General features: G+C 36.8%; 1 protein-coding gene across 1 annotated transcript; it reads left to right on the top strand.

Moving 5' to 3' along the window:
• On the top strand, positions 1-27,725 carry LOC121370154 (probable G-protein coupled receptor 158). The gene is made up of 5 exons (XM_041495268.1): positions 1-119; positions 23,911-24,373; positions 26,217-26,384; positions 26,891-27,017; positions 27,330-27,725. Exons 1-5 carry the CDS (start codon positions 44-46, stop codon positions 27,723-27,725), a joined length of 1,230 nt encoding a protein of 409 aa, XP_041351202.1. The 5' UTR covers positions 1-43.

Below are 27,725 nucleotides of genomic sequence, written 5' to 3'. Positions count from 1 at the left end.
GAACAATATTGAGAAAAATCTGACATACTGACCACGTGCAACCATGATGATGTTAAAAGGCTGGGTCTCTGTGTACTCACTGCTTCAACTAACTCGATGTTATTCAGCTAGTACAACAGGTAAGATTACAGGATCCTTTTTTTTTTTGTTCATTTTCATTGGCACTCTGACATTTTTGCCTTTGCGTTTTCGTATATCATGTAAATAGTGGCATGCATTAGATTGACATGCTGAAATAGCTTCTTTAATGACCCGGCATTTTTAAAGAGTTTAAGAGATCCTTTTCCAGAATTTCCCCACCTCCACCATGCAAAATTCAAGATTCGCTCGTGTATACAAACATACACAACACGTGTATGCATACACGTACGCACACACATTTTAGTACCGGTGTCACATATAATTTGCACTCCCCTGGATTTGCACTCCACAGTCAAAATTATATGTAGAATAAACACTCCCCAGTGCATATTATACATATAATATACACTTCCCCAGTCTATATTGTATGTATAATATGCACTCTCTCTGAATAATATGCACTCCCCCAGTCTATATTACAAATATGCTATAATTTGTTTAAGAACTCCCATAAATGATATTTGTATGTTTGTATAGCCAGTGCACTTTGTAAAAGTTGATATAAATCTCAGTGACGAATCTAGATGGGTATGTGAATCTGCCCTTGCAAATTTGCAGAATAAAAATAATAACTAATCATTTGTGGTGATCGGATGGATCCAAGAATCTCTTCACCCATGACTTGCTTCCCTTACTTCCGATTAATATTATATGTATATCCATAACTAGGGGAGTGCAAATACTTCAAGGTGAGTGCGTATTATACGTATAATAATGACTGGGGAGTATATATTCTTGGGAAGTGCAAATTAAATGCTACACCGGTAATGGAAGCGAATGAAAATAACTTTGTTATGGCTTATGTACTATTATCCTGTTCAATTATTTAGACCCAAAGTTATTTGCAAATGTTACGTTTATTTCCTATTCGATATTTGTTTTCTTTGCATTTACATGAAAACAAACCCAAACCCCGACTGGTTTTATATACAAATCATCATATAAAATGCACGAAGCTGACTTAATTCCACTTTTTAAAAATCTCTGTGTGTTCGGAATGCACGTTATTTCTCCTATAAATAACTAAGGTCATTGCATATCAAAAGCATCATTCTATAGTGCGTTTCAAACTAATGTTCGGTTCTATCGTCCTATCCGCACAAATCGTAGTATGACCTATATTTAAGAAAATATCTGTAAACATGAAGCAGGCGCGGATTCAGGTGGGGAATGACAAAACCTCAGTTTGAAAAAAAATATGTATCAAATATTATAATTATATTGTGGAATACACAAGCGCGCGCGCTGAAGGGAGAGACAGACAAACAGAGAGAGACAGAGAGAGAGAGAGAGAGTGAGAGAGAGAGAGAGAAAGAGAGAGAGACGTGATTTATGTAACGACGCACTCAACATATTTTAATCTATGGTTATATGGTTATAGGGAGAGAGAGAAGAATATGGTATGCATGCGATTGGTGGAGGTGTGACCCTCTGCACAACCCCAACCCCACTTAAGGCTTCTTTTGTATATGGAGCGGGATGTAGCTCAGAGGTAAAGCGTTCGCTCATGGTAGGTCGACTGATCGATCCCACATGGTGGACCCATTGGGTTGTGTCTAGTTCCAGCCTGTGCACCACAACTGATGTATAAAGGCTGTGGTATGTGCTATCCTGTCTATGGGATGGTGCATATAAAACGTCCCTTATTGCTTATCAAAATTGCTTATCGGAAACAGTGGGCCATGTGGCGGTAGCGAGTTTCTTTCTCACTGTCATAATGGTCCTTAACCGTTTTGTCTGACGCCACATAAACGTATATCAAATGCGTTGAGTGTGTCTTTAAATAAACATTTCTCTCGTATGTATGTGTAGTCTATATGCATTTCTAGTCGATTAGTTTATAGGTTGTTAGGTTGTTTGATAGTGAATGATATGGAAATAAATTGTTTTTGGTGTTAAATAGTTCATGCATACATTAAAGTAATACTCCTGATGGGTATGGAGAAATAACTTAATCAGTCGACGAACTCATTTCTTCATCACTATCTTCATTAAGGGGGACTATCACAGGGGGTATTTTATTTCTTATAAAACTATTTTGTTTTCTAAAATCTTCTTCGATCTTTATTACATGTTTAACTGCGTCAGAGAAGTGTGTAGGTGTGACAGAGTTCAATGCATGTGCAAGTTCTCTCCGCACCCAATCTAATTAAAATTAGCTCCACTATTACATGTGGATATAAAGACAGCCAGTTGGAGCTCATGTCCACCAATCAAAACCTTACTTGCAGAATCCTGCCAGTGATTTAAAAATACTTTGAAAACATTCAGAATTATCCTGAGGGTATACGACATGTTTCGTGTGAATTACGAATGCCTTAAAACATGTTTTATTTTATATAATAAATAATTTTTAATGTAAAACTGAAGACTGATTTAGTTTTTTTTAATTTTATAAATAAATAAATAATTTTTAATGTAAAATTGAAGACTGATAACCCACCCCGTACGTATTGGTATGGTTCGATGTACTGCGGCCACTAAAATAGACTCGCCCGATATTTTTAGAATTTGTATGCTCCCAAATAACGTTATAAAAGGCGAAGTGTGATCGGTCAATATTTAAATTATTATTTACAAACGAAATGTTACCTGGACATTGGGGACTACGCAGTGTTGTTAGTTTTAAATCACTGGCAGGATTCTGCAAGTAAGGTTTTGATTGGTGGACATGAGCTCCAACTGGCTGTCTTTAGATCCACATGTAATAGTGGTGCTAATTTTAATTAAATTGTCTCCGCACCGTTGTCATTTTACCATCATTATGACGAGCTATGTGCCCTTTGACTTGACTCCAGATCAGTTCTATCGGATTGAGTTCAGAATGTCTTGGCGGCAGTCTTAGACACAAGTGCCCATGTCGTTCAGCAATATCATCAGTAACAAATTGCTTTGCACATTTGTTACATTTCACAAGTTCATAAAGAACTGGCTTTGTCATGTTACTCTCAAAAGGTATATTTTTGTTTCGTAGCCACGACTGAATTTCTTCCTTTTTAGCGTTTAGTGCAGGACATCGTGTAATCTCAGTTAATTTGTTGTGGTAGCTTGCGTTATCCATGACGATAACAGAAGGTTCTGGTAGAGAAGGCATAAGTTGTTCTTCAAACCATTTGATGAAATTGTCATGATTCATCTCACCATGATAGTCTCCGTCTGTTTTTTTAGCCTGAAAGATCAATTCACAGCCATCTATCAATCCATATTTATCACAGCCAGCATAACAAATAATAAGTCTTTTTCCCTTCCCAGTCACCGAACAGAGTTTAGGAACTCGATCAGCAGCGTCTGATTTCGGCAGGTGATTGGCGGTACTTGTGCCCGGGTGGATATCTGTCCAGTGGTGGGATGTTGTGTGTGGTTGACATTCACCCCAGGTCTCATCTTGATACACTATTAAGTACCCCTGTTCTCGTAAACTGGATATTTCATGGAGATAGGACAGTCTCCTGTCTGATATATTGGCGTCCTCAAAAATCACTTTTCCGGTTGTAGACATATGTTGGTATTTAAAATCGAGGCCATGGAGTGTTCTTCGTAAAGTTGATATGGATATGTTGAGTCCACATTCCTCCCTTAAAGCCACGTTAATCTTATGTAATGTAGGTAATTCGCCCTCTCTATAAAATCTGTATACTCGTCGTCTAATAACATCTTTATCAAATAAATCTATGAGTTTTCGGTCGTGTTTTTTAACAGTGATTTCTGTGCTCGGATTCGTAGAGCTTAGATTTTTCACAGTTTCTTTTTACTGTTGAAACCGAAATTGTAAGTGCAGCGGCAACTCGATCGACAATTCGATAAGAAGCATACCTAGGTCTACCGCGCTGATATTCATCTTCAAAATAATCGAAAACGTTCTTAATACACGATTTTACATCAACTGAAGTGTTTTTCGATTTACCCATATTTGTCCTCAAATAACAATAACAAGAATGTCGACTAATACATTTTCAATGAATTTATATACCCTACCTAACTTGTATTTTACGTGGTTTACACATTGCTACAATAGCACGTGCAGTCATAGATCGAAATAATGATGTTATTGACCAAGCAATGCTATCGTTTGGACATTCAGGGCTGTGTATGCGGGATGAAAAAGTGGTTGAACCCATACGAGTCCTAACAATAGCCCTTTGGTTTTTTGCATTACAAATGTAACACCCAACCCTCAAACCCCAGCCCCTAGCACCACCATAAATACTGATATATATATATATACGTATGTATGAGTTCCCAATTTAGAGGCAAATTAAATAACATTTTTATTATTATTTGATGTTGGTGGCCTTTGACATTTTACCCCCCCCCCCGGTCTTCTGGGTCCGGCCCTGCATTAAATTTATTTTTAAATTTGGAAAGCACATTCCTGCGGTGTGTGAGGTGATTTGTGTTTATTACTGTGCTACACCTCAGTTGTGTTAGGTTAGGTATGGTATGCTAATATAGAATTGATATAATAAAATAAAAATACATAATACATTAGCTAAATTGATTAAATATAATGCACCTACAAGAAAGGGTTACATGTTCTGTTTGTTTACATCTATGTTTAACGGAAAGATTAGACAATGTTGTTACACACTGCAAAACAATAATAACCTTGATTTAGTGAAACAAGCTATAATGGCCTTCACGTAGCCTCAGATCCCAATCTTTTGATATGCAAATGACCTTAGTTATTTATAGGAGAAATAACGTGCATTCCGAACACACAGAGATTTTTAAAAAGTGGAATTAAGTCAACTTCGTGCATTTTATATGATGATTTGTATATAAAACCTGTCGGGGTTTGGGTTTGTTTTCATGTAAATGCAAAGAAAACAAATATCGAATAGGAAATAAACGTAACATTTGCAAAAAACTTTGGGTCTAAATAATTGAACAGGATAATAGTACACCGATTACGTTTGTCAGCGTCTGTTAATCAAGGAAACACGTATTCATTTTAAAATATTGTAAAGGAAATATTATAAGAAAAACATTTGGGAGAAAAAGATGAAAAAAAGAAAGAAAGAAAGACCACCCCCTCCTGAAAAAAAGAGAGAACAAAAAAACACAACAAAAAACACCAACGCGCCCCCCCCCCCCCCCCCCCCCCCCCCCCCCCCCCAAACACTTGAATATCCCAGAACATGTAATTGTAAAAAAATATTTTTAAAATCACTTTTTAAAATTTTGCAATGATTGAAATCTTGCGATGAAGAATTAAAAAAATATATCATAACCATACAGACAGAAGCATCTGGCATAACAAAGGTTTTGATGATTTGAACTATTCCGAAGTTCATGCCACTTCATGTAGCTATTTCTGAAAACAAACATGGCAAATTTTATTGTCGATAAATACCCAGTGGTAGTAAGTGATAATAATACTGGTCAATGATGGCGAGGAGATTTCCGAGTAATAATGCAGTTGCTAGGTGGTTTATTATTATCGCCTCGTATTAAACGAATACTCTGATATAATGAAAACCATTGGTATTGGATGCGAGCAAACCAATATGTTGCACCGATTAAGTCGTAAATGATATCTCATTGACAAAATATTTTCTGATAGGCAATCTAAAATTACACACACAGAAACTCGAGAGCTAAGTTGTATTGTGTAAATTTTACCTATTGTCAATATATTATGAAAAATGTGTAATTGTACAAAACTGATAATGAACAGAAAACAAGTATCCATAACGTAATAGCTGTTCTAAAACTAATGATAAAAGATGAAATGTATATATTTTAAATTAAAGTATTTACCAATATATATACGCAGTAAAATACACGAAAAACATTCTTAAATAAACAATAGATGCCACTCCTTAATGAGTTATATGAGAGTGAAAGGATCCATTACGTAATTGCTGTTCTAATACTGATGACAAAAAATAAGATTAAAATTCTTTACCAACATATATATATATATGCATGTGTACACACACACACACACACACACACACACACACACACACACTGTAAACCAATGAAAAGCATTCCTAAATAAACAATAGAGGTCACTCCATAAGGAGTTATGGAAGAATAAATTTCTGTTTTAGTAGTATATTACACAATCATAGCAGTCGTGCTAACACGAACTAAGAACAATTAAAATGTATCAGTATTTAAAATATATAATAATAACAAGAGCGATGGTGAGATGACGCACACATGGTTTTGATAGAATGCTATTATACGTGTAATGAAGTACCACACATGCCAAATCTATCGATTCGGGCCGTAAAGAAAATATTTGAAATACCTTCTTCGTCCTATCGATTTTATACAGTCACCCATCAATATCAACCGGAGCGTTTTATACAAATTTAAGTATAGTAAAGTACACTTATAACGAACATGCTTAGAACGGACTACTGCATAGAACGAACTGATCGTAAAGTCCCGTTTTATCTCCCTATACATTAATAACCAATTTATGCAAATGTGCACAACGAACTACTGCTACAACGAACTAAGTATAATGGTCCCTTCCGGTTTGTAATAACAGTACTTTTCTGTATTAATTTTCAATAATTAATTGTTAATAAAAACTAAATACTTTTAAAAGTCTGAATTCTGAATGTATGATGTATCTAATTATTATACAGCATGGACGATCACCAAAATGCATAAAATATCGGAATATATAGAAAATAAGCGGCAGAGCTGCAGGGTCACTAATTCAGTGGTCAGCTAGTTTCATTTTAGGAGAAGTCGGTTAGAAAAACATAAATCATTGCTGTACTAATCAACGCAACAGAATCCTGTCAGCGGTGATGTTTGATTTATATGTTTAACAAACTCACGTGGTGTTTTTTGTTTTTGTTTTTTTAACCGAAGACAAAACCACGTTCTTTTGGTGTGCTAATTGTGTTTGTGATTATGCGTCCATGCTGTTTACTACAGTATAATTATACTGATAAGAAACTTAAAAGAAACATACCCAACAAGACGAAACAAAATTCAATATCTTAAATGAAAATGGTATGGGTTTTTTTTCTGACATTAGTCTTTATTCGCTTCTCTGATTTCATTAATCCATTCTACGATAATACACAGATGCTATGATGGAATAAACATTAATTACTATTCAGATAAACAAGTATATAATGTTACCCTGTATCCTATTAGTTGGAAGACTCACCACAGGTATCAAGGATACCTGCACAGAACACACCAGCATGGTCATTTCCGTGTGACAGAATATGAACGACAAATACCGCAAGCAAAATTCTTAAAGGGATCTTTGACAGCCTAAGCGTACAAGACAGGGGGCAAAGCCTCAAATTCGGGCAAAAATGATAGATATTCGAGAAAAATGTGGTAACCTGAGACCTTTTTACCATGTATTTCTATCATTCTACCCTCAAAATTAGTTGTAATCCATGCACAAATGCGTAGTGATTCGTTTGCAACCCTATATAGCTGTTTGGTAGTAACGCTAATATGAATAACCAGATTCGGGCATTTTCATTTAATTCGGGCAAAAGCCAGCCTGCCCCCTACAAAAATGGGTGTCCGTACACATATGTTTAACAGTACAGTGTGTGCCATCGAGATCGAAACATGTTTAACAGTACAGTGTGTGCCATCGAGATCGAAACATGTTGAACAGTACAGTGTGTGCCATCGAGATCGAAACATGTTTAACAGTACAGTGTGTGCCATCGAGATCGAAACATGTTGAACAGTACAGTGTGTGCCATCGAGATCGAAACATGTTTAACAGTACAGTGTGTGCCATCGAGATCGAAACATGTTTATCCACACAATAATCATGATATTATGCAAAATAGGATCTTCAGTGTGCCTCTTTTTTTACAATATAAGCAATAAGGTAATTCATTGTACTTTTAAAATCATTATTCATTACTGTTTGTTTTCTTACATTATATAGTTAGCATTGTACCGAAAAGATAATGGTTGAAATACAAGGGGCAATTAATCAAAATACACATTCACACAGTTTAGCATATACCACGGCTTTTCGTACAGCAATAGTTGATTTCAAGTTAAAACGAATCTTTTGTCGAATGTGCATGCATTCTTAGAGTAGAGTTAATGTATTATTACTTAGTTTCAGCAGTTCAAGTTCATCGTCATCTAATCCAGTTGCTTTTCGTGAGTTCATTTTCAAAAATATTTGATCACACACACTATAGTTACTAAGATTAAATAAAACTATCAGAAATATGTTCGGTAATCACCGCTTTACAATTCAAAACAATTATTCTATCACAAAACAGGGGAAAAAAGACAAAAAGAAAAAAGTGAAGAAGGAAGATAAACACCGATATAGATATTTTGTATGTCATATATAAAATGAATTACAAAAACATTATTGTTGATTTAGTCCGAATAAACAGAGACACTGCGAATTTCATCAGCGTATACATGCAGTCTTGAGACACTATTTGCTTTCAATGACATTTTGTTTGCGTATTAATGCTTCTGTACTAATTCCACACGGCAAAGGAAGACGAGCTTGTTACATTGGATTGCCAATTCATGGAAGCAGTGTCAGTGTGATTCACAGGGGATGGAAATGCATGGGCCCAAAAGGCCCGAACTATTAAGAGAGATAGTTCGTGGGCATGCTCCGCCTAGAATATTCGAATTTTAGGTGTCTAAATGATGTATTTGTAGCCTTCTGAGTACAATAACGGGGAAAGGCGAGGAAGGAGGAATGTGATCCTCGATATTCTATTCCAATACAATAGAATAGATGTTTAACGACACCTCAACACACAAACCAAAAATATCGGCTATTTGGTGTCAAACTATGGTAAATGTTACTCTATTCCAATACAATAGAATATATGTTTAATGACACCTCAACACACAAACAAAAATATCGGCTATTTGGTGTCAAACTATGGTAAATGTTACTCTATTCCAATACAGTAGAATATATGTTTAACGCCACCTCAACACACAAACAAAAAATATCGGCTATTTGGTGTCAAACTATGGTAAATGTTACTCTATTTCAATACAATAGAATATATGTTTAACGACACCTCAACACACAAACAAAAATATCGGCTATTTGGTGTCAAACTATGGTAAATGTTACTATATTCCAATACAATAGAATAGATGTTTAAAGACACCTCAACACACAAACAAAAAATATCGGCTATTGGGTGTGAAACTATGGTAAATGTTACTCTATTCCAATACAATACAATAGAACAGATGTTTAACGACACCTCAACACACAAACAAAAACATTGGCTATTTGTTGTCAAATTATGGTAAATGTTACTCTATACCAATACAATAGAATAGATGTTTAACGACACCCCAACACACAAACAAAAACATTGGCTATCTGGTGTCAAACTATAGAAAATGTTACTCTATTCCAATACAATAGAATTGATGTTTAACGACACCTCAACACACAAACAAAAAACATCGGATATCTGGTGTCAAACTATGGTAAATGTTACTCTATTCCAATACAACAGAATATATGTTTAACGCCACCTCAACACACAAACAAAAAATATCGGCTATTTGGTGTCAAACTATGGTAAATGTTACTCTATTTCAATACAATAGAATATATGTTTAACGACACCTCAACACACAAACAAAAATATCGGCTATTTGGTGTCAAACTATGGTAAATGTTACTATATTCCAATACAATAGAATAGATGTTTAAAGACACCTCAACACACAAACAAAAAATATCGGCTATTGGGTGTGAAACTATGGTAAATGTTACTCTATTCCAATACAATACAATAGAACAGATGTTTAACGACACCTCAACACACAAACAAAAACATTGGCTATTTGTTGTCAAATTATGGTAAATGTTACTCTATACCAATACAATAAAATAGATGTTTAACGACACCCCAACACACAAACAAAAACATTGGCTATCTGGTGTCAAACTATAGAAAATGTTACTCTATTCCAATACAATAGAATTGATGTTTAACGACACCTCAACACACAAACAAAAAACATCGGATATCTGGTGTCAAACTATGGTAAATGTTACTCTATTCCAATACAACAGAATATATGTTTAACGCACCTCAACACACAAACAAAAAAACATCGGCTATTTGGTGTCAAACTATGGTAAATGTTACTCTATTCCAATACAATAGAATAGATGTTTAACGACACCTCAACACACAAACAAAATACATCGGCTATTTGGTGTCAAACTATGGTAAATGTTACTCTATTCCAATACAATAGAATAGATGTTTAACGCACCTCAACACACAAACAAAAAACATCGGCTATTTGGTGTCAAACTATGGTAAATGTTACTCTATTCCAGTACAATAGAATAGATGTTTAACGCACCTCAACACACAAACAAAAAACATCGGCTATTTGATGTCAAACTATGGTAAATGTTACTCTATTCCAATACAATAGAATAGATGTTTAACGCACCTCAACACACAAACAAAAAATATCGGCTATTTGGTGTCAAATTATGGTAAATGTTACTCTATTCCAATACAATAGAATCGATGTTTAACGACACCTCAACACACAAACAAAAAACATCGGCTATTTGGTGTCAAACTATGGTAAATGTTACTCTATTCCAATACAATAGAATAGATGTTTAACGACACCTCAACACACAAACAAAACACATCGGCTATTTGGTGTCAAACTATGGTAAATGTTACTCTATTCCAAGGCCCATGGGAAACGGTTTACTTGCTGTTATTAACAAGCTTTATTAAAAATATCTGTGTTTGTTTTCCAAGGCCCATGGGAAACGGTTTACTTGCTGTTATTAACAAGCTTTATTAAAAATATCTGTGTTTGTTTTCCAAGACACTATACCGTACTATCAAATTCGAAGACGCTGTACTAAATTTTTAGACAAAATTAATTTTATATAAACTTGTGCTATGCAGATGTAGCGATGTGACTCCCAGTATATCAGTTATTGCTACTTGCAGCAATGCACCCAAATCGGCAATTCAAAGTAAAGGTTATATATTTTTTTTAACAGAGTTCAATCACCTGTGCAGTTGTCGTATCTCATTTCGGGAAGAAATGAAATGGAATTCAGAAGAAAATTGGAAATATTTTTTTTATATTAAGATAATGGGAATGATAGGCAGAGGATGATAGATGAGAAAGTTGAATAGAATAACAATACAATTCAACATATTCACGTGAACAAATAATAATTTAAAGAGACTGATATTTTTCTCAGTTCCTAGTCATAAAAGTTTCCTTGTATTAAAGCAGGGTGTTCGGTGTCAAAGTTTGAGGGAGTAAAGGTAACAACACATCTGATTGGTAGTACTGTGTCACATTGTTTACTTGTGAAAATCCTGGTATCTGTTCCCGTTGAAATTCCATTTATTAGAGATTTGCATTTAAAGTAAATAAATAAACATACCGTCTCTTTAATTCATGATGGCCGTTCTGTGTATGTGTAATGAAAATATCTAAACAATAATAATCACAACTAAATAATAAGTAAAGCGAGACTTGTATGCTTGAACTTAGTAATATACCATGCACGTCCATTCATTCGATGTTCGAGATGACGCCATTATAATAATACCATACGTATAGGTATGTATCACAATTCGTTGTTTTAAACTATTATACGGAAATCATGACATATATGTAAAGAAATATATGATACTAAAAAAAAACATTAGGAAGAAAATATATTAAAACTGTACTATTTTGTATGCTTTCATAACATAAATACACAAGTAGACATTTGCTTTCAGCAAACATTTGAGACAAAATAACACAAGCTCCTGCATCATTAGTTCATCACGAGGGCGGGACGTGGCCCAGTGGTACAGCGCTCACTCGGTGCGCGGTCAGTGTGGGATCGATCCCCGTCAGTGGGCCCATTGGGCTATTTCTCGTTCAAGCCAGTGCACTACGACTGTTATATAAAAGGCCGTGGTACGTACTACCCTGTCTGTGGGATGGTGCATATAAAAGATCCCTTGCTGCTAATCGAAAAGAGTAGCCCATGAAGTGGCGACAACGGGTTTCCTCTCTCACTATCTGTGTGGTCCTTAACCATATGTCTGACACCATATAACCGTAAATAAAATGTGTTGAGTGCGTCTTTTAATAAAACATTCTTTCTTTCTTTCTTTCATTAGTTCATGATTAAAATGAGACGTTTTTGAAAATGTATCTACTTTATGAATAAAAACCTTGAATCTAACTTATTTTGAAATCGTGAACTCTGTGAAGTGCAGTTCAAGTATCATCTTGTCAGTACACTCATCGTAGTTTCTTGTTTTTGTAATATTTTATTGATTCTCTACAAACATGGACATGTTCGATGCAACTAAAATGTTCGGCTTTATCCTAAATATTGTATTTGTCATAGCCTTCTTCAACTATCCAGTCTGCCGCCACAAAGGCTCATCTTTTTTAATAGGAGCAAGAGAACGAACTAGTAGGCAAGGCACTCAAAATGTCAAGTGAACACAGGTGGATCGAGAATGAGAGAGTGGGAGTGAGAGCGAAAAACAGAGAGAAAAAGAAAACATAATGAAAGACAGAGACAGCGAGATATGCAAACACAGGGAGAAAAAGAGATAGAGACAAGAGACAGGAAGGAAATGTTTTATTTAATGACGCATTCAACACATTTTATATACGAGTATATTGCGTCGGACAGATAGTTAAGGACCACACATATATTGGGAGAGGGAACTTGCTGTCACCACTTCATGGGCTACTTTTTTTCTATCAGTAGCAAGGGATCTTTTATATGCACCATCCCACAAACAGGATAGTACATACCACGGCCTTTGTTAACCAGTTGTGGAGTACTGGCTGGAACGATATATATATATATATATATATATATATATATATATATATATATATAGAGAGAGAGAGAGAGAGAGAGAGAGAGAGAGAGAGAGAGAGAGAGAGAGAGAGAGAGAGAGAGAGAGAGAGTGAAGTGCACAGAAAATACTACACGAGATGCCGTTAGATACCATTTATCTTACGTATTGTTTTAAAGCGTTTCTAATGAGAAAAAGCGAGTTTGATACGCTTTTAAACAACGATTTGTAACATACATGGTATCTGACGAACACGAATGTAACATTCTGTTTCTTACATATCTTTTAAAATAAATTTAAACATCTTTTTCGACTAAAATGTATTTACTTTCCCAGCGATTGTAGTTAACGTCTGCGGCACAGAGAAATCAGTTTCAGGTTAACTTGTACGTCTCAGAGTAATCAATTTGGACTACTTTTTTATTTTTATTTGATGGCATGACAATAACGACTTAGTCATCACCAAGGAGAAGCCAGTCGTATTATATATCTTTACATTGTTATCACAATATTATATGTGTTAACAGTATATGTTACCAAAATAACGAATGATGTTCTCACCCAGGCACGGCGGAGCAGGGGGCTGGGGGCTAAAGTCCCCCAATAATTCTGAATCAAAAATATTATTGATAGTAAACCTTATTATTGGTAGTAACCCCCTAGAAACTCGTAGGCTTTGCGCCCTCAATCTAAATCAGCACCCTCCCCACAAATATTTACTTGCTTCCGCCGTGGCTGTCAGTAACGGGTGTGTAATAAAATGCAGGTATGGTTCTGAAAAAACTAATTTTCATCTTTCCGACTATGGAAATGTGGGACAACCATAATGTCAGTTTATGATTGATTGAATGTAAATATGCATTTGACTCGGTTTCAACAGACACCAATACATCGTTAATAATCTTGACCCAAATCAATGCCAGCACACACATAGGTAATGCCATAGTGCCGACAGCAGCCTATAGACCCACAGTCGCGTGTCAATATTTGGTCATGTATCCACGTGTGTTCATTAGACGAACATGAGAATGAGTCAGTTACCTGGTAATGAAATAGAGACACAAACAGAAAGTGACACGGAGTACCCAATAACTGATCCACTTGTTGGAATATTCGATATAGTCAGCTTGTGTGAAACCAGACTCGTGAAATGGTTCAAAGTGTTGGCCCTAGGTTTGAGCTGAACTACAGTATCTTGAACTTGAAGCATAGCAAAGAAACGTCCTAAACAGGGGCGGATCCAGGATTGTGTAAAGGGTGAGCCCCCCCCCCCCCCCCCCCCCCCCCCAACAAAAAAAAAAATTCCCCAAAGGGCAATCGAAGTTTGTCGAAAGCAAATGAGCTGAGTTCCCAAAGAGAACGAAATATGTAGATGGCATTTGGGGGAATGCTCATTTGAAAATATTGAAATAAAGATGATCGCAGACGCGTTTTCAGGACAATTTAGTGTTCATATGGATGAGTTAACCACACCCCCACATTAACGGGCGACCCCTGTGATCTCCTCGTTGAATCCGCCAATGCTGAAAACTGATGTTTTGATGCTTGTAATATTTCCTAAGAAAGGTCCATATATATGCCAACAATGGTTAAACCACACGAAAGTCAAACTTGGTAAAGGTATATGCAAAATTTCAGCTTAATATCTTGGCGCATTGCAAGGTTCGAAAAACTGTGATGGTTGTAGTATAAGGTAGCGCTCAAGCAAATAACATCTGGCTGGGTCAAAGTTCCAGATGCACTGAACTTTTGATAGAGCAGTTAATACAAGCAATTCTGCCAATGGTAATATATGTGACAGTGTTTGTTGTCAAATAAAAATGTTTATATGGGCAATAAATGTATGCAGTTTTATTTCATCTAGTACCACTGCGTCAAGTAACCTCGTGTTTGAAACATGTTTGGGGTACCTGTAAAACCAAGTACCACAATTCTGTGCGAAATTGTGGGTGTTGTACAAGCATCCAGTTATATCGAAAATGAGCCATGAAAGGTTCCACTATCTTCAGTTAATACTTTAATGGAGGAGTTTTGATGGATGAGTATTGATATATATATATATCGGTCAAAATGTGTTTGATGTATTGCATATAGTGGGGTTTTTGTTAACAATATACGTTGATATTTCCGCCTATGGGATTTTATTTAGTGCATGAAGACTACAATTAATGTGAATCAGAATGGCTGAGCAGGAACAGATTAAGCAATCAGTCTAGGTTAAATACATTAACTGACATTAACTGACCAAAGGGGCAGGACGTAGCCTAGTGGTAAAGCGCTCGTTTGATGCGCGCTCGATTTTCGGATTGATCCCCGTCGGTGGGCACATTGAACTATTACTCGTTCCAGACAGTGCACCACGACTGGTATATCAAAGGCCGTAGTATGTGTTATCCTGTCTGTGGGATGGTGCATATAAAAGATCCCTTGCTACTACGGTAACTGAAAAATGTAAGATTATATGTCAAAATTACCAATAGCCGATAATTAATAAATCAATGTGGTCTAGTGGTGTCGTTAAAAAACCGCTCTTTTTTAAAATAACGAAACATTACCCATTTCATCATGCACTGAATGTATGCTGTGGGGTGCATATTATAAGAAAATAACATCCAATGGACAACAATCATAATACATGAGCCAGGAAAAATTTGACTACCAAAAATGGGACTAAAAGCCACTATGGTTTTCAGTTATCCTGATGTCTGAACTGTATGAAAATATATAATGGACATTTCAGAAGCCCAGCTAAATATGAAAATGGCGGCCATTTTTCAAAATGGCGTCAACTGTATTTATCTGTTAGCATATATTGGGAATTAGCTCCTCCTTCAAAATTGACTGTGGTTAGGCATAATCAGTTGATTGAATACTGTCATGTATTGCATTTTGAATATTCTAATGTATATTTTATAGCATTGTTTTTATATATTTAAAACTATTTGAGAAAATACGAAGGAAAAAAATGCTAAAAAGTATGCTTTTTTAATACACTTATTGCAAAAGAAATTTATTAAAAACAAAGACTAAATGGTTATTATATTTGTTTAATCAATGTAGCCCATAGTGTTTCAGAAAATAAAATCCCCATGTATGAGGCATGGATATTATTATCCCCAGTACTTTGAAATCAGGGCTGCCAGACTTATACAAAACTCACTAATATAAGTGGTAGGGATAACAAAATTAAGTGTTTAGTCACTTGTGTTCTTTCTGTGATAATGACAATTTGCAAGAAATTATAAAAGTAATTACCCTTTACTGTTGTCTATGGACAAAATTCATGTGATGATGCAATGATGACCAATTCCAAGATGGCGTCCATTTTTGGCTCGAAAACGAAAATATTGTTTACTTATTACCTCAAGTCATTTTAAAACATCAATTATTTTTACAACTGCTCATAATATAATGCTATTTATCTCTACAACAGATCCCAACAATTTGTTTTGAATTATTAGCGTAATTAGATATGTAGTGATATGGGTTCAAATCCTTATGAAGACTGTATATGCTCTCGCATTGTTTTCAACCTTACTATGCACCAATTATAAAGGGCTAACACATTTTAATTTTTCGTCACTTCTGTTCTTCTTATGGTGGTGAAAATTGGTAAACAATTATAAAAAATTATTACCCTGTTGAATACATCAGGCAGTTTGATGTGATAGGATGTCCGAATGTATTCCAAGATGGCGTCCATTTTGGCGATAGAAATGACAGTGCTGTATAAAGATTATCCCACGTCATTCTAATTTGCATAACACATTTCAAATTAGCTTGTAATATAATTTAATTTATCTCAGATACATCGTTACAGTTTAGTCTTAAGTTTGGGGATCAATAATCTGGAGTGCCACGGATTTCAATTTTGAAGATGACAATATGCTGTCACGTTACTTCTTTTTAATGTATCAATTATTCCTGAAGACTGACAGCAACTATTTTAATAGATCACTCAGTGGAACCTCCACAACTGAAGCCTCTATAAACTTGATTCCATGGATGAATCAAGACAACAGGTTCTTACCAGGATGTTTGGATTTAGGATCTGAGTCTAGTGGGTTTTGGCATTGTCCAATGTTATGGTCGGTCCACTTTCACTGATTCAAGTCCAAAACGATTATGTTGCCAATCCAATGAACATTGATCAAACACTTCAAATCTCATCCACTGTATAGTTTGTGTAATTTCATGTACCGACAGAGACATCTTTGTGATTGCAAAATGTTTGACTGCACAAAGCAAGCTGTCGTTGAAGTCCTTCTATTGCAAGTGAATAAAACTATACATAGCGTCTACCATCAGTGTATTAAGTGTCAGCTGAATAAAATAAGTCAGCTGTCTCCTGAATTGAGGTATACATAGCGTCTACCATCAGTGTATTAAGTGTCAGCTGAATAAAATAAGTCAGCTGTCTCCTGAATTGAGGTATACATAGCGTCTACCATCAGTGTATTAAGTGTCAGCTGAATAAAATAAGTCAGCTGTCTCCTGAATTGAGGTATACATAGCGTCTACCATCAGTGTATTAAGTGTCAGCTGAATAACATAAGTCAGCTGTCTCCTGAATTGAGGTATACATAGCGTCTACCATCAGTGTATTAAGTGTCAGCTGAATAAAATAAGTCAGCTGTCTCCTGAATTGAGGTATACATAGCGTCTACCATCAGTGTATTAAGTGTCAGCTGAATAACATAAGTCAGCTGTCTCCTGAATTGAGGTATACATAGCGTCTACCATCAGTGTATTAAGTGTCAGCTGAATAAAATAAGTCAGCTGTCTCCTGAATTGAGGTATACATAGCGTCTACCATCAGTGTATTAAGTGTCAGCTGAATAAAATAAGTCAGCTGTCTCCTGAATTGAGGTATACATAGCGTCTACCATCAGTGTATTAAGTGTCAGCTGAATAACATAAGTCAGCTGTCTCCTGAATTGAGGTATACATAGCGTCTACCATCAGTGTATTAAGTGTCAGCTGAATAACATAAGTCAGCTGTCTCCTGAATTGAGGTATACATAGCGTCTACCATCAGTGTATTAAGTGTCAGCTGAATAACATAAGTCAGCTGTCTCCTGAATTGAGGTATACATAGCGTCTACCATCAGTGTATTAAGTGTCAGCTGAATAAAATAAGTCAGCTGTCTCCTGAATTGAGGTATACATAGCGTCTACCATCAGTGTATTAAGTGTCAGCTGAATAAAATAAGTCAGCTGTCTCCTGAATTGAGGTATACATAGCGTCTACCATCAGTGTATTAAGTGTCAGCTGAATAACATAAGTCAGCTGTCTCCTGAATTGAGGTATACACAGCGTCTACCATCAGTGTATTAAGTGTCAGCTGAATAACATAAGTCAGCTGTCTCCTGAATTGAGGTATACACAGCGTCTACCATCAGTGTATTAAGTGTCAGCTGAATAACATAAGTCAGCTGTCTCCTGAATTGAGGTATACACAGCGTCTACCATCAGTGTATTAAGTGTCAGCTGAATAACATAAGTCAGCTGTCTCCTGAATTGAGGTATACATAGCGTCTACCATCAGTGTATTAAGTGTCAGCTGAATAAAATAAGTCAGCTGTCTCCTGAATTGAGGTATACATAGCGTCTACCATCAGTGTATTAAGTGTCAGCTGAATAAAATAAGTCAGCTGTCTCCTGAATTGAGGTATACATAGCGTCTACCATCAGTGTATTAAGTGTCAGCTGAATAACATAAGTCAGCTGTCTCCTGAATTGAGGTATACATAGCGTCTACCATCAGTGTATTAAGTGTCAGCTGAATAAAATAAGTCAGCTGTCTCCTGAATTGAGGTATACATAGCGTCTACCATCAGTGTATTAAGTGTCAGCTGAATAAAATAAGTCAGCTGTCTCCTGAATTGAGGTATACATAGCGTCTACCATCAGTGTATTAAGTGTCAGCTGAATAACATAAGTCAGCTGTCTCCTGAATTGAGGTATACATAACGTCTACCATCAGTGTATTAAGTGTCAGCTGAATAACATAAGTCAGCTGTCTCCTGAATTGAGGTATACATAGCGTCTACCATCAGTGTATTAAGTGTCAGCTGAATAACATAAGTCAGCTGTCTCCTGAATTGAGGTATACATAGCGTCTACCATCAGTGTATTAAGTGTCAGCTGAATAACATAAGTCAGCTGTCTCCTGAATTGAGTTATACATGTAGCTTCAGGTTAGCATTGGTATATCTCCAAAAGCTGAAGGTGTCATGTCTCATATTAAATCTATATGTTCTAGCAACTTTAATTGTGATTTTTAGCAAATAATACATCTTCATTCTTGTTCTGACGATGAGATGGGTTCACTTCGTTGATGGTAGATGGAAACTCTCATCTAGTGTATGTGGTTAAAACTCAATATTTGTATCAACTGTAACAGTACACTGGTCAAACTGACGTTTAAGGTTTGATGAGTACTTGTCCTTGTTAAAGGTCCAGGCTTATCGAAAACATAATTCACTAGGGTTTGGTATCTACGTATACCTTTTACAATATATATGATGTATCAATAAAACAAATTTCATAAACATTTACCCGTTTTTAATATATTCGCAATAAAAAGACGCGTTTTCCCCGTCGCGTAGCAAAACACCTCTGACTCTACGAGCTAAGTCACGTGACCTTGTGACGATCTATGCAGCATACTATGAAAGCGTAATTGTGCACAGCCTTTCACACCTGGCCTGACCTGACTTTTTCACACATTTGATTCGGAACGCGGTTTTTTTTTTAAAAACGCGAACATTTTATTCTAGTGAATTGAATTGTATGGATGGAATATTCTTTTGGAGATAGTTTTCAAATGTGAAATATGGTGAACCATTGTTTAGTGTTTGGATGTATAAAAGCTACAGTTTTTCGCAACTTTAGACAAACCGACAATCACAGGGTTGCATGGAAGTGGTTCTTAAACCGAACCTGTGCGTAATGGAAAGGACCACCACGATGGGATTGGATCTGCAGTAACCACTTCATCACTGGGGATTACAACAATTATTTAAGGTGGTCGATAAGTATGACACCTTATTTATTTTTTTAAACTTATCTGTTCCAAGCCTGTATCCCCACCAGCACATGTTCTACGATAGCGCATGATACAAAAGCAAATAAGGAATCACGACGAGCACCAGCTAAACTACAGCTCAAAAGGGCGGGGTGGGGGGTTAATATCCCATTTTCAAAAGTCGGGACTGAACGTGTGTCCTGCTTCTCACAGGTAGGTAGGTAACTAGTTTAACGTGCTCATATACCACTTCCTCACCAATCGAGGTACCATTAGAGTAGATGTACAAATGTGTAAGACCAAACTACTGTCCGTTAAGAATCAGCTATTTTTCGAAAAATCATTCTCTGCTGTTGGCATGTTGACCTACTAACAGAATGAGTGGAATCCACCGCATGCTACGCCACAGGTCTGATGCAGGTCAAATCGACTGAGCAGTGTTTTTTTTCCCAAGCGTTTTACAAAAAGTCGCTTTATTAATAATTGTTATGGTATTTATGGGTTTTAAAAAAAAATTAATACTGTAATGTTTATGTATTTTTTTATATTCTGTATATCAAAAATGTGCCATAAGCCTGGACCTTTAAGTGTTGCATTTCCATCTTCAGTTATAAAGGAGCCAACCGTCATTTACAATGCACATTGTATCTCCACATCTGTTATAAGTAACAGCTAAAGTATTCAGTAATCCAAACAAATGTTTTTAAAACGTTGCAAGATCATAAACGCAAAATTATAGCATGATGAAACAAAACACTGAGCAGTCGTCTGACTATTTCATTCAGTTATGTTAGGCCATTTTAGATTAAAATCGACCAGAGCCTGCAGAGGAATAATTTCTGTGGGAAATAGATGTGCTTGGTGAAGAGTTGGTATAGGAATATAACAGTTGCAAATCCATGAGCGCTGTTGGTGATGGTTGGCTTTTATACTACATAAGTGGAAATGCAACTCTTAAAAAAAGCATCGAAGATTAGTACTGTCATATTTAAACATCACGGTTTCCTATGTATGATTAAATTTGATAGATATCATGAGTTTTCAACTCACAACTATAAACATTAACAAATCAATCAAATTGCTTCTAACCGTCCATACAATACAAGGACTGGACCTGGGAAATGTTCATTAATAGCATAGCTAATAATGTGTGGGAAGCGCAAATAAAAAATCCCTTGCTGCCTGTCGTAAAAGAGTAGCCTATGTGGCGACAGCGGGTTTCCTCTAAAAAACAGTGTCAGAATGACCATATGTTTGACGTCCAATAGCCGATGATAAGATAACTTTTTTTTTTACGTTAATAATGTTGGCTTCATTGATATGCTCCATGATCACTTGCAGCTAGTCATGCATTAAACCAAGCATAAGCAGACTCTGATATACTGATTGTGTTTATTCCGCACTAGATTATGCCAAAACCAGCATACTATTGGTATCATTCTGTATCACTGGAAAGATTGACCGGTTAACATGCCTGTTCAGAAGCAAAAAGAAGGTTAAAACCACAAAAGATGTCATCAATGTTTGACTCAAATGCTATGGAACAGAGCTTTATTTCACACATAAAGAGCATGTTGCACGACAGCATCAACATTCGAACATGGCACTTGTGAAAACTGATGACAGCTTAATTCAGGAGACAGCTGATAAATCGTACAGGTATGCAACTCCGATACCCAAGACACTCTAGGGACACTTGGTATATCTATATTTGATTTGGCTGTTCGAGTATGAACATGGTAAGTTATGAACTCTTGACGACAGTTCGCTTTTACAGTCATTGATTGCACTGTTAAACATTTTGGAATCATAGCAAATATCTTCGATGGTACCTATCAAGCATTTCCACAGTGCCCGAGTATTGCTACAAACCATTTAGAAACTGGACTTCCAACGTTATTGATCCTCATTGGAAGAATGTTTGTGGACAAGAACATTACATTGTAGATGTAAGTGTAAATCCAATGTCACAACCAAGCTTGTACGAACCTGTGTACCTATTTCATCCATGGAATAAAGCGTTTAGAGGCTTGTGGAGGTTGTCAAAGAGTGATTGGTCAACACTGTTTTAGGTGATCTCCAAGGTGCACCAGAAGGTTAAAAATTATCAATATAAATATGGATTCGAACCTATGTCACAATACTAATTTACCAAAACAATTCAAAACAAAATTTCAGGATCTGTAATAGAGATAAACAAGATTTCATTATAAACTGTTTCAGTTGTTTCAGTGAATTAGACGGCGTCAGCTGACTTGTTTCATTTGTGTCAGTCCAACATAGACGCCATTTTGGATTTATCAGGATAGCTTTAGAGTATCGGTTTCAACCACAGACACCAGTAACGGGTATTCAATTCTTGCCAAACTTCACTATCACAGAAAGACCAGAAGAGACTAAAATTTAGCACTTTATAACTAATGCATTAAAAGGTTGAAAACAATTACAGTTAAATAGTATCTTCATCAGGATTCGAACCTTAAACATTCTTGTTAGAATCTGTAATAGAGATAAATAACTTTTATTACAAGCATACCAAAATGGATGTCATCTTGTAATTCATCCGGACATCATATCATATGAAACTGCCTGATGTGCTTTAATAAAGGGTAATCATTTTTGTAATTGTTTGCCAATGTCCATCACCATAGGGAGAATAGAAGTGACGAAACATTAAAATGTGTGAGCTCTTTATAATTGATGCATAACAATGTGAGAGCATATCGTTATCATAAGGATTTGAACCCATGTCACTACAGATCTAATTACGCTAAAAATTCAAACCAACTTGTCAGGATCTGTAGTAGGGATAAATAGCATTGTATTATGAGCAGTTTAAAAAAAACCATATTGTTTTTGAATGACTTGAGCTGACCAGTAAACAATATGTTCGTTTTCGCGCCAAAAATGGACGCCATCTTGAATTTTATCATCATTGCATCATCGCATGATTTTTATATATAGACAACAGTAAATTGTCATTGTCATAGAAAGAATAGAAGTAACTAAAAATTAAATTTGTTATCACCATCTCTTATATCAGTGAGTTTTGGATAAGTCTGGCAACCATGATTTCAAAGTACCGGGGATAACATTATCCTTGCCCCATACATGGGTTTCTGAGACACTGTGGACTACACTGATTAATATATACAAATTTTCTTTTGCAATCAGTGTATAAACAAGAAAGATACTTTATGCATTTTTTTCTTCGTATTTTCTCAAATATGTTTTAAGATATACCAACAATGCTACAAAAAATATATTAGAATATTCAGAATGCAATACTGAGCAATATTAAGTCAAATTATTTTGCCTAACCACAGCCATTTTTGAAGAAGAGGCTAATATCTGATAAATGCTAATTTATAAACAAAATTACCGCCATTTATAAAAATGGCCGCCATTTTCATATTTAGCTGGTCTTCTGAAATGTTATTCACATATTTTCATACAGTTCAGACATCAGGTTAACTGAAAATCATAGTGGCTTTTAGTCCCTCGATTTGGTAGTCAAACCTACAAATTCCAGGTCTGGCTCATGGACTAGCGTAGCTAAATCTTCTACGTGCAACCCTTTGATTACCATACACACTCACAAATAATACAACACCTGGGGGCAATGTTGGGGACATTTTGAACTATTAAGTATAGTGCTACAAGTAAGGTGTACACTTTTTGTTTCGCCTTTACGACGGCGCCATCGTTTGCGTTAAAGGTTCACGTTTATATTAGTTTCTCACACTATATCAGTCTTAGGTCAATGAAATTTGGTTTACAGTTGAACCTATGGATGCTCAATACAGTGCACGGAAAAGGTTTATGGTGCGTGAGACCTTTAATTCCGCGGAATTCTAGTTTTAAACATCTTTGAATGTTGTTGACGACTACTCGTTGCGTTGCAGACAGAGTACAGAATGCCAAGACAGCCTTGGATTACGTCAGTCAGATAGAAACAAACCAAGCCTGCAATGGCGGCACTGAAGAAGTCCTGACCTTGGCCTTCAACCACTCTGCGTGGTACACCCTGACGGACCCTGCTATCAGGACGGCGAACTACCTCTCGAAGATCCTGGCGATGGACGACAGTAAGCTCAACAGACTGGACGACGCCATGTTCTACTCGTTTGTGCGCAACAACGTCCACGGCGACACCTTGATCTTCGGGTCGGCCATCGCCCTGAAGCCGGGGCTTTACGACAAGTATGAGAAGTTCTGTCCCTACGCGTTCAAGAAGAACAACTCAGTGAGCGCTTTCGACATCGCCGTCAACTACGACTACCTGCTGCCGTCCACGGAGTGGTACAACGCCGTGAAGATCAAGGATTTCTCCAACGCGACGGTCAAAGAAGACAGAATAACGTACAAGTGAGTATGTTGTGTTTCAACGCGACAGAGAAAGAAGACAAAATAACGTACACGTGAGTATGTCGTGTTCCAATGTGACAGAGAAAGAAGACAAAATAACGTACACGTATGTTTTGTTCCAACGCGACAGAGAAAAAAAGAGAAAATAACGTACACGTGAGTATGTTGTGTTCCAATGCGACAGAGAAAGAAGACAAAATAACGTACACGTATGTTGTGTTCCAATGCGACAGAGAAAAAAGACAAAATAATGTACACGTGAGTATGTTGTGTTCCAACGCGACAGAGAAAAAAGATAAAATAACGTACACGTATGTTTTGTTCCAACGCGACAGAGAAAAAAAGACAAAATAACGTACACGTGAGTATGTTGTGTTCCAATCCGACAGAGAAGGAAGACGGAATAACGTACACGTGAGTATGTTGTGTTCCAACACGACACAGAAAGAAGACAGAATAACGTACACGTGAGTATGTTGTGTTCCAATGCGACAGAGAAAGAAGACAAAATAACGTACACGTGAGTATGTTGTGTCCCAACACGACAGAGAAAAAAGACAGAATAACGTACACGTGAGTATGTTGTGTTCCAATGCGACAGAGAAAGAAGACAGAATAACGTGCACGTGAGTATGTTGTGTTCCAATGCGACAGAGAAGGGAGACGGAATAACGTACACGTGAGTATGTTGTGTTCCAATGCGACAGAGAAAAAAGACAGAATAACGCACACGTGAATATGTTGTGTTCCAATGCGACAGAGAAAGAAGACAGAATAACGTACACGTGAGTATATTGTGTTCCAATGCGACAGAGAAATAAGACAAAACAAACGTACACGTGAGTATGTTGTGTTGCAACACGACATAGAAAGAAAACAGAATAACGTACAAGTGAGTATGTTGTGTTCCAATGTGACTGAGAAAGAAAACAGAATAACGTACACGTGAGTATGTTGTGTTCCAATGCCACTGAGAAAGAAGACAAAAGAACGTACAAGTGAGTATGTTGCGTTCCAACGCGACAGAGAAAGACAAAAGAACATATACGTGAGTATGTTGTGTTCCAATGCGACAGAGAAAGAAATCAGAATAACGTACACGTGAGTATGTTGTGTTCCAATGCGACAGAGAAGGGAGACTGAATAACGTACACGTGAGTATATTGTGTTCCAATGCGACAGAGAAAGAAGACCAAAAAAACGTACACGTGAGTATGTTGTGTTCCAACACGACAGAGAAAGAAAACAGAATAACGTACAAGTGAGTATGTTGTGTTCCAATGCGACTGAGAAAGAAGACAAAAGAACGTACAAGTGAGTATGTTGCGTTCCAACGCGACAGAGAAAGACAAAAGAACATATACGTGAGTATGTTGGGTTCCAATGCGACAGAGAAAGAAATCAGAATAACGTACACGTGAGTATGTTGTGTTCCAATGCGACAAAGAAGGGAGACTGAATAACGTACACGTGAGTATATTGTGTTCCAATGCGACAGAGAAAGAAGACCAAAAAAACGTACACGTGAGTATGTTGTGTTCCAACACGACAGAGAAAGAAAACAGAATAACGTACAAGTGAGTATGTTGTGTTCCAATGCGACTGAGAAAGAAGACAAAAGAACGTACAAGTGAGTATGTTGCGTTCCAACGCGACAGAGAAAGACAAAAGAACACTGGTTTTAACCTCTAGCATATTCTGCATAACAACAGCATACTAAGTACAACTGGCAATAGATAATCGTAACAATATGTGCACAAATAATCAGTCTCATATTACTATCAGTCAGAGCCGCAGCAACCTAAAAACAAAACTAACACTCGTTACACCTTTTTTCCTGCAGTTTTTCCGACCCCTCGCAAAATAATGTACCGTTCCTGCAGCCCATTGCGTCATACTCAGACGGACGGTGGACGTTGCCGTATTACGACTGCGGTGGTGGCGACATCTGGATGGTCACCTACTCGTCACCCATTCTCTCAATTGACCTTTCTGGACAGCCAGTATTTCAGTATGTACTTTGAGATTTATAACATGACTATAGGTGTTTGTGCGTGTGTGTGCGATCTGATATGAAAGGCCTATAAATACGATTCAGTGCGATGCGTCGCGTCGCAGGTTAGCGTAACATGATGTAATTCAGGCTTTGCTGTAGATCTTTTAACTTTGCTAAATGGATATCCTTTATTACTACCAATCACACCCACATTTGTTTTTACTCCGTAAATATTTGACGGTTCACCTCAAACTTTGACACAAAACTCTCTTCTTTGGTACCATGCAAACATTAGTGTTTCAAACCCGTAGGAACAGTGTGTGTGTGTGTGTGTGTGTGTGTGTGTGTGTGTGTGTGTGTGTGTGTGTGTGTGTTTGTGTGTAGAGGATGGGAGGGGCAAGGAGGGGAAGGGGCAAGGAATAACAAGTAGGTGGTTTTGGTCCTATGGCTACGCATTGTGGCACCCATTTCAGCTATCATTCCTACGGTCCTGCTGCATTACTTTTTAAATGTTCTTTTAGAGGTGTCGCTACCATAGACATAGAGCTGACTAACATTGATATCAACCAGTGCGACGCCACAAAGGCAGATAAGGCTGGGGCGTTAGACGTGTTCAGAGGAACTCATAATTGCCAACCTACAACGAAAGTAAGGAAATAAACTTTGTACAAACTTTGTGTCCCACTTTACACAACTGAGAACCGACCATCTTAACTCACTGTTTCAAGACACAGTCTTGTCATACTCAACAAACAAATTGTGTTCGATTAACACATCAAGAATGCATTTTAATATCAAATCTTTGCCGTAATGATTGATTAATTAACGTAATTAATTAAAATATTTTATTCTAATTATTTTAAATTTATTTTCTACATTAATGACTTATCATACTACTACTATTACTACTGCTACTGCTACTGCTACTACTACTACTACAATTATTATTATTATTTGCAGTGTGTCGCTTTAGTAGGCCAAGGTTTCAAACGTGGTTCGTACCACTGTGCCTGTGACGACGGCTACTACTTCCCCAACACGACGGCGGCCGTCAAAGCCTACAACGGCGCGGAGATCGAGGCGTACATTGACCTGACGAACACGTCCGACATCGCGTTGCGCTACAAATGTCTGCCGTGCTCAAGGGGCTGCGACAAGTGCGTTGACACGACTCCGTGTCTCTTCCAGACCAACCCCGTCGTCAGGTCACTCGTCGTGTTCGTCATCATCGTCATGATCATAGGCTGTTGTTTCATCTCTATCATAGTCCTCAAGTACAAGAATGAAATGGTAAATGGCAATGCATTTAGTCTGAGGCATATGTATCTTGGGTCAATTCACGGTGTTGCTGAATAA

Source organism: Gigantopelta aegis, chromosome 4, assembly GCF_016097555.1.
Source record: "Gigantopelta aegis isolate Gae_Host chromosome 4, Gae_host_genome, whole genome shotgun sequence".
NCBI lineage: Eukaryota > Metazoa > Mollusca > Gastropoda > Neomphalida > Peltospiridae > Gigantopelta > Gigantopelta aegis.
The sequence above is the reverse complement of the archived record's forward strand: the minus strand, read 5'-3'. Positions and strand labels throughout refer to the sequence as shown.